Source organism: Macrobrachium nipponense, chromosome 13, assembly GCF_015104395.2.
Source record: "Macrobrachium nipponense isolate FS-2020 chromosome 13, ASM1510439v2, whole genome shotgun sequence".
Lineage (NCBI taxonomy): Eukaryota > Metazoa > Arthropoda > Malacostraca > Decapoda > Palaemonidae > Macrobrachium > Macrobrachium nipponense.
Window position 1 is genome coordinate 25808164 of NC_087206.1, and position 10000 is coordinate 25818163.

At 34.9% G+C, this 10000-nt stretch overlaps 1 protein-coding gene across 1 annotated transcript; it reads right to left on the minus strand.

The window, feature by feature from the left end:
- Positions 1–6900: 6900 nt before the first annotated feature.
- Positions 6901–8806, minus strand: LOC135225269 (uncharacterized). Its single transcript, XM_064264598.1, has 3 exons — positions 8609–8806; positions 7772–8053; positions 6901–7500 (listed from the first exon to the last, which is right to left on the minus strand). The coding sequence occupies exons 1-3, from the start codon at positions 8804–8806 to the stop codon at positions 6901–6903; spliced, it is 1080 nt and encodes a 359-aa protein (XP_064120668.1).
- Positions 8807–10000: the final 1194 nt, after the last annotated feature.

Genomic DNA, 10000 nt, shown 5'->3' on the forward strand with positions numbered 1-10000 from the left:
TAAAGGTTATTTAATTGCACTTGTAAGCCTTACACATATGTTGACACAGGCTGAATTGCAAATGGCATAGGTTACACCTACCTCAGGTGTTAACTCCACTTACGTTAGAAACAGTAGGTTAGTGCTTCCATTTCCATATGACTGTGGTGTTGACAGGACGCAACTGTCTCATATAAACAGGTCAACTATAATCTTTAGAGATTTATAACAGGTCGACATCTGTGTGGTTTGGCAAAAAATGATTGTGGTAAAATGTAGGGAGAGAATACCGAAATATTATACCTCTTATGATTATTTACAACATTGTGTTTTGTGGTTAAACTTCCAGTTACAAGTTAGAGCCATACTATATAGACTTCATGTTATCAATAGGAACTGAACTCCGCGCGAGGAATGATTTATTTCTGTGCAAAACATATTTCCAGAGTCTGTTGATCTAAATAGCTTCAGAGAGAGAGAGAGAGAGAGAGAGAGAGAGAGAGAGAGAGAGAGAGAGAGGGGGGGGGCTTAATAATTCATTATTTCCATCTAATTTCAGCATTAGGTGTCACAGATTCTGTTACATCTATAATTAAGAGAAAATTGCCCATCAACCTGAAAAATGTAAGAGTAACCAAACATGGGGAGCTGTCGAGTGAACGCTTACTGCCAGTTAGGGAGAAATTAGGTCTGGGTTTAAGGGTAAAGAAGCAAAAGAGTATGGGATACTGTAAGCAAAAAGAAAAAAAAATAATAAGGCTTAAGGATATCCTTAGTGAAAGGGGACTTATATAAGTACAGCAAAAGCTATGAATAGGTCACACTATAAAAAATTTGGAAATTGGACTAGTCTCATTAAGGGATATTTTGCGGGAAGTATTGGAGGGTACTAAACCACCTCCCCCGAGGTGATAGTACTAAACATGGCGTCCCATTGGAGTTTACCCTGGAGTTGGACAAAGGCAAATACATACCGGTTAATACTCTAATAAATAAACCCTAATCATATGGAACAGGGGCCACAGACTTCAAATTCAAGTTTCCTAAGAATATGATAATTTGAAAGAAACTACAGAAAATAACAGGAAATACAGAAAGATAAGAAATACAGAAGTACCAGGTAGGTTATCTTAGGAAGTAGTACATGGCGCCTTCGCTTAGATAAATCAGGTGGTTTGAGAATATTTTACAATGAAATAAGGTTTTCTAATCAGTAAGGCATAAACAAATGAAAAATGGCTTAGTGGTAATGCTATCGAACTTTTCGGGCACTGTACTTTAATTTTTCTGAATCATCTCTAAACATGATAGTATAACTATAAACATAAAATTATATTAAAATTTCTGTTGATTTGCTTTCATTTTAGTTTACTTACTCCTGTTTGCTTTCTTTTTCTCTTTCATATATCACCTTTTCTATTCTGTGGAAGCTTGCTTCGAAAGCACTGGTATTTTAGACTTGGTTCATGAATGTAATAATAATAATTCCTTTCTTGAAACCTATTTTGCCCCCTGTCCGTTGCTTATCATTCGCGAATCACTTCATGAGGAAGAGCACCAAATTTTCGGAAATGATTGTCAACAGACTAAGTTGTACAGCACATAATGCTTTTCGCAACAATGTTTGCCCTTTATGATGTGATCGTTACATGTCATCTTCCTGCCACTTTCTATTTTTAAAACCTCATTACTAAAGTCCAAAGTTGATAAGGTATTGAACGTCTATGAAGTTTGGTCGCTTTCAGAGAGAGAGAGAGAGAGAGAGAGAGAGAGAGAGAGAGAGAGAGAGAGAGAGAGAGAGTTTGCTAGTACAAATTTTGTTTCTGCTTCATTCACTCCACCTATGGCGCTTCGTTCGCTAAATTTCTTTTTACCGATCGAAGGAATAGTAAACTAGATGTTTGCCCAGACAATGCCTACAGGACATGCCTTCTAATGCTATCAAACCACGCCCAGTCCTTTTTTTTTTCTTTCTATTTTACAAACAACATTTCAATATTCTACCCATTAATAGCCTCTGTGTTCACTCGGTTTGCCTAATGCCTCAGTTCGTCTATCTCACTGAACAAACGTAGTCGCCTTTTCTTCTTGCTCACCGGGAGGGAAGTTAATCATATTCAAATGTTTGGCGGAAGAGGAGCCTGTGTCAGGCTACTGAAGTTGTGGGTGGTGGTGATGAAGTTGTTAGGTGGTATGTCCCTTTCCACAATCCTGAATTGCTTTGGAACTCTCTGGAAAGAAGAACCTGCTTCTCAGGTGTATTGGACTAAGTATGTCAGCAACCAGCAGACTGAAAGAAAGACAAATCCTTCGCTCAGAATTTATTATTTCCTGAAAAAGAATTGTTTCACCATATGGTCAGTTATTATACTGCTCTTCTATTTCCTCTTCTGTGTTTCAAGTGTTATAAGTGTCACCATAATGGCTGCAGAAGGGTATTTCACTTTTACTAAGACACGTGACGGGGTTCAAACGATTGCGACATTAATTCCTTTATTCGCATTTATGATGTCCTTAGCTTACATGGTCTCTAGCAGCAAGAAACTTATAAATCTCACGCTTCAATTACATGTAACAATACAAAATTTGGTCACCGAAACCAGATGGGCAGAACACAAACTCTTTTTCTTGGGTGTCCTCAACCTTGTGTGCATAGAGTTGACAACAATAATATTCTGGAGTAAATCAAGTGAGAGATATGAAATTATCTTTGTCACCGACGTAATGTCCCTGGTTCTTATGTCCACCTACTGCTTAGGATATTATATAGTTGGGTCCAGTCTTTCTGCTGTTATCAAGAGCCTCAACGAAGCGACGGAAAAAGAGTGTAATCACACAGAGAGCAACATTTCAACTTGGGTTCGAAACGACAGACCAACGACAACCAAAAATCTGAACATCAGGAATAAGATGAAAATGACGGCAGAAATTTACCTGAAAATGACAGAACTGAAAATGTGTCAGGAAATGACCACTGATTATTTTTCCATTCCTATCCTCTTAACTTTCCCGGTGATGGTGTTGTATACCTTGTTCAATATCTACACGTTGGCTTATAAGGGACTGCATTCCAATAATGAAAATTTGATTCTCTACTTTTCATATACCTTACACGCACTCGTAGTTCTGTGCTGGACTCCTGATTACATTACAACTCAGGTAAGAAGTATAAAAATTTCAGATCCTGGAATATGAGCTTTTAATAATGACTCCTGGGTCATGTTGTGTTTCAATTGTGTACTGATACTAGTGAAGCTTATCGTGAAATACTGTAAATATTCATGGGTAGCCTAGACCTAGATAGATTCGGACATTCAGATTCTTGAGGACGTATCTCATCCAGAGTTTTTCATTAATTTAATGTTGTCCAGAGAATGCTATAGAAAATCAGTATAAAGCTTACAATTCCCTGCAACAAAGTGGCTTGGGCGTTGCTTCAAAATACTCTTCAGCTTAAGGTCAATATTGCAGAATTGCCTAAAACACTTACAAGTCCATCCGAGTAGACACAATGACAAAATATATCACAAAACTATGGTCATTACTTATCTATTCTTGAAATGACCGGTAGAGGTCATATTTGTAATCTCAGTTAGTAGCCTGCGACAAACTGGGGTATCTTACTTGTGCACAGTTATTATAGGGGCTGTTGCTTACACTAATCTAATCCACTTTCCTTCCAATGCACCTACAGCAGTTTGGCTACCACCTAAGCTAAATAAATACCTTTAATCTGTTATTTATACCGATGATTTATCTTAAATGCTTTACCAACTGACTACTGTATCAAATCTTCACTTAGAGTACACAAGTTTCAGCATATTCAAGTCTCTTTTGGCAACTAACGATATTAGTTTGGATACTCTTGACTGTAATGACTGAAATTTTTCTATACTCTTCCTCTTGTATTATATACCCAGAATTCGACAACTTATTCTAAGTGCTATCTAACTGGTGCATTATTACCAGTGTCTCCTGTTTCATACATGTAAATTGTTTTATGTATCCTGGTGTTTTTTAAACTTACTTCCTCTAAGTATAATCTAGAAGGCTGTAATCCACTGATGAGGATGAACCATAGACAGACCGACAGATGAGTCAAGGTTAAGAAAAGCTTGTAAAAACAGCACACATCACTGGCATTATTTCCACACAAATCAACGGCAATAGCGGTATACGAAAGTAATTTCCTGTAGTTCCTACGTCAGATCCAGAAAAACATTCAGTATAAAAGTATAATTTTGCGGACAATGAAAGGAATTTAGTCCCTGAACTGGTTTCTTCTTTTTCTTCTCTGCTCTTAAAAAATATCCATCACATTAACTTGATAACTGATTAGCTTACTACAATGATTGCCATAGACAAGGGCAAGGAAAACAAGCTCTTGAAAAATTATCTTAGGGAAATACTTAGATTGCAGGAGTAGTCACATTTTTTTTTAATTTCAACGGATTGGTAAAAGTTTCATGAACTCTTCAATTAATTTTACATCCTCCTAGTTGTTCAAGTAACTTGACACAGTTAAAAGGAATATCATTGAATCTTGTTTCATCAAGTCAAATAATAGAAATGTTCTAGATTTAAGTCTTGGTTTATTTAAACTTGATGCTTTCATAATAAAAAAAGTTGTAGATAAATATAAGCAACAAAATTAATATATTCAGTTTTTACATGTTTTGGACTGTAAAGAAACTTTGTAATTTCGGTTAGGGTCAATCTGTTTAGGTTTGTGACCGTGTGATATCCGATAATCCTGGATTATCTCTTTTAATTTTTACCCTTTTGACAATTAACCATCTGGTATTGCTTGGATCTTTGTGTTGTACCTGAGACTTTTCTTTCCATCTCTTTCCACTTGTTAAAAACTTATTAACTCCTTGACAATGTCTGAGTAAAGACGAAAAGCGCCTGGATTTCTGACTATCATTTTCCTGTGGAATTCGCTTATATATATATATATATATATATATATATATATATATATATATATATATATATATATATATATATATATGACCACTATTACCTGCTTCCGAAATTTTGTTTTTCTTAAAGAAACCCTTAATATTCAGGATTCGACCTGACCCCAACAACACCAATAATGTTTATCTGTTTATCCAGTTTCCTTCACCAATCACCAACAGAAAAAAAAAAATACATATACCAATCCACAACACATGTATTTCCAAACTAAATATTTCCTGTACTCTGTAGGCTGAAGAACTATCTTCCTGTTACTCCAAGGCCGAGGTCATCAGCTGATCAACTTCTGTGTCATTGCGCGTTGAAGAAAAAACTAGGAGAGAGAGAGGAGAGAGAGAGAGAGAGAGAGAGAGAGAGAGAGAGAGAGACGAACGTTCTATCTCGTTGCTGACTTGCACTTCGACCTTAAATCACATGCTCGGCATCCGCTAACACCGACCCACACCTTGTATGTATCCACCATCCTCACAAAAAATTAAACACTTTGGGGCCGTATATTCCAATGGGTGGCAATTAAAAGCAAACCACTGAGCTGTCCCTTTAATCCCGCAGAGAAAAGAAAAACTAAATACACAGGTGAGAAAATTGTTAACAACAATAAAGAAAAACAGAAATATCGACACTTTAGGGAGAAAAGGCATGAGACACTCAAATCAACGCCATCTTGAATTCAAGATGGCGTTGCTCAAACACGCGTTAGGCCGTCTGTTCACTGCATTAGCGTATAGTACCTAATCACACTTGTGCCCCCCCCTCCCCCCCCCCCCGCAACCACCATTTCTATAAACTCGCGACAACCCTCTCATATGCGGGCTCGATCAACTTCAGTATATAATAGCTCCCAGGAAATTACGGTAACCCCACCGTACTCATAAAACACGTCATATTCACACACTCTTTACAGCACCATTGCCATGGAGGCTGAACTCTTTGATCACACCGAATTCTGCTGACTTAGTCTTAAACAACCTTCGTGTACCTTATTATATATATATATATATATTATATATATATATATATAGGTATACACGAAAGTGTTTAAGACTAAGTCAGCAGAATTATATACTATATATATATTATAATATATATATATATATATATATATATATATATATATATATATATATATATATATATATATATATGATGTATGTATGTATGTATTATATAAAATATAAACATATAATAAATATATATATATATATTATATTATTATTATTTTATTAATTACTTATATATATGTATATATGGTTATATATAAAATATATATACAAAAATATATAAAAATATATATATATATCATATTTATAATATTAGATAAAAATATATCTAATATATATATATATATATATATGTGTGTGTGTGTGTGTGTGTGTTACGCACATTATTGAAAATTGCCGATTATTGAAAATCGGCAAAAAATTGCCTATTTTAGATAATCAGCAAGGGCCCTGCCTAATATTGAAAATTTTAAATAATGGGCAAAATATTGCTCATTTTATATATTAGGCAACACGTTTTTGCTGAATATTGATAACGTTGCCGAATATTGAAAATATTGTAACTTAAGTGTTTCAAACGACTAATATTCAATTTTGACAGCTGGAAGTTCCATTCTAAGCTCTAAGCAAACTAATGTAGACCATAATGACTCTCTAGTTTAATAACAGTTTAAGAATGTTTCCTGTAATACACTCATTTTATAACAGCCATCATCTTCTTTTTAATTCTATTATAATATCCGTTTTTTTCTTCATAAGCAATTAATTTGGAAATTTAAATAAACACTGAAAACACAGATAATACAATTTATTTTTGTAACAACAATATTATTAGAATACTGACTTATCAACCTTCACCAAATAATTTGCAAATAATTCACCGACAATAAAAATTAACTAATCTATATCTATTTTATATAAAGAAACAAAATAAAAACTAAACATTCTTACAGCTGTTGCTAGGATGGCACCTAGAGTTACACTTCATTTTCTTTCTACTGCAGCTACATCTTAGAGAAATACAATCTAATTTGCAGTTACATTTCTGGTAACCTTGGCCACCAGTGGATCGAGTTACCGCAGCTCTGAGAGTAACGTGGATGTCTGGTACATCAGCCACTTTAAGTAGTTTTTCACCAATTTTATCTAAATCAGCTCTAGTAAAGCAAGAATTTAAGGTGCCTTCTTTGCACCCTAAACGATACATGTCATTTTCCTTGGACAGCACAACTACTAGTAAGTTTTTAGGGTCTGAAGGACCCCGATCAACGTCTGGAATTCTTAGAGTAGCGTTGTCTTCTACCTGCAGTGATTCCTGCATCCTCATACCCCTACGGATCATCTTTGATGCGGATTGAGCCTGACTAATGTCGACATTTTCCCGTATAGCTTCGATGGCATTAACCCTTTCTTCAATACACTTCAACCCCTTTTCACTTTCAGGTTGCTCTGGAACCTCTTCATCTTCAAGTTGCTGTTCTCTTTTCCTACTTTCATCGTCTTCCCTTTCGCCATAATTACCGTCCTCGCTGAAGAACTGAAAATAATAGGTCGTTAGCTCATATCATACTTTTCTGATTGTAACTAGGCATATGACTTAAAGAATTTTAGTATTACTATGCTTTCTAAAACCTGAAGCTTTAGGAAATGGAAAATTACAAAATATGTAATTAGGTCTTTCAACTTATGATTTTTGGAGAAATGAGGAGGAAGAAGATTAAGTGCACTCCATTATAATAGTGTATGAAAAATTCAGTTTCAAAGTGCATTATCAGTATATCTTTTTAAATAGATTGTTTAATATTTACCTTGTCAAGATCTTCGTAGCATATGCCATCCAAAACTGATTCAGGAAGATTTGTTGAAGAAACACCAACTGACGGTTCTTCTCCAAAGGTGGCCTTAAATGGTGTATGTTTCGTTGTCTCATGCTTCGAGATATTTACTTGCCACTGAACAAATTTTAAGCCAATACTCCATTTCTTAGAATTATTCTCTCGCATCCATATCTCCAATTTATCCTGGATTACACCATTGAGTCGCTCCACTGCTCCTTGGCTTTGGGGATGCCTTGGCCGACCTGTCACTAGCTGCAATTGTGGCCAAAGCGTTGATAATTCGGATATCACAGAATTCACAAATTCCCTACCGTTGTCACTTTGCAGTACTGCGGGAGCACCGAATGTTAAAAACACAGGTAGAAGTGTCTGAGCTACCTCTACTGCTCTTTTAGATTTAAGGGGGCTTAACATACAAAATTTGGTAAAATGATTAACGCAAGTTAGGATGCATTTATTATCCCCGTCAGGGAGTGACTGAAAATTTATTAGATCAATCTGGCACCTCGATAAAAATGAGTGGCTGCTAATTGGTTTCACGACAAGCCCTTTTGGTTGCTTCCGACTCTTTTTTTTTAAATGACACTCTACACAAAAGTTAATAAACAGGTTACAATATTCCATAGTTATGTTAGACCATTTCTTTTTAACTTCAAATAAAGTTTTCTTCTCGCCACCTCCATGACCAACATCTTTATGTGCCTTTTTCTATTGCACCATACACTTCCTCAAAGGTTGCCTACGTATTTTATAATGTCTTCCCCATCTGTTCTTTTTTTCTTGATCCAAACATTCCGTTTCACCAACCTTAAGAATCTCATATCTTGAACGATAGTTATTATAATCAATAGTGGTGATAGCATCACTTTCTAGATCCTTTGATAACCTTGATATAATATCTTTCACTTTTTCAAGCAAGAACAGTCTTGTGTTCTTCCCTTTTCCTTCAACGATGGTCCGTAACCTTGCCTCGAAATTTTCTTTTACTTCCATCGCTGAAGCCATGAGGATTATTCGATATTCGCCAAGAACTGTTGTGAAGAATGAAAAGAATTCCGTAACTAATCTACGTATTTGTCGAGAGGATTATCATGAGTACCGTATGTTTCACTTCACACCTTCACTCCTATTTACAAGTTGATAACAATTGTTGGTGATAGTAACAAGGCATTAGGCTACTAAAACTTACTTATAAATGGCCAAACTGCCATTAACAAAGAGATTAGAATAGGATAAAACATTAAAAGTTAAAAATAGTGTCAACATATTATATTCTATTCACAAAATTTCTCACCCATGAATTACAGATGGTATAGTAGTCGATTTATCAATATTCGGCAAAATGGGTCTTGCCGAGTTTGAAACCCTGCTGATTTTTAAATACTAGGCAAGAAAAATTTTTCATTTTATATAATCGGCAAATCGCTTGCTCATTCTCAATAATAGGCATTTCTATTGCCGATTTTCAATAATCGGCAATTTTCAATAATGAGCGTAACATATACGTATATATATAATATATATATATATATATATATATATATATATATATATATATATATATATATAATATATATATATATATATATATATTATATAATATAATATATATATATATATATATATATATATATATATATATATATCTCAAATAGTGGGGGTTGATAACCTTAACTCTTGCCGGTTAGAGACAGATGCAAAACGCTTGATTCCTCGGGGATGCTGAGATGAAAAACAAATAGGAAACATAACATGTAATGTGCACAATTGAGTTCACTGACGCACTCCAAAGACATGAGTTATGTACATCAGTTAGTGGGTGTGTGATCGTAATGAGTGTCACAGAAAATGGCATATAATCTCTTGTATGAGAATCAAAGGTGGACTCCTTGAATTTGATTGCCAGTGTGGAATACGCTATGGAAGAGGTGCTGGGGGTCCGTCGGAAAAGGTAAATGTGAAATGACAATTACTTCAGTTCTAGAGAAAGGGAAGTGAGATGTGACACATACTTTATTGACAAACTAATGTTTAATTGTCTGATAATTATATTCTCATTTTCAGATGGTTCTGAGGTCACCATATAGAAATTTAGGTTTTTTCTAGAAGTGTCTTTGACTTTTATAAACTACGAATGTTTAGACAGAGAGAGGAAAAGGGGGTACTTACTCAAATATGATTTTGGGAAGGAATACAAAT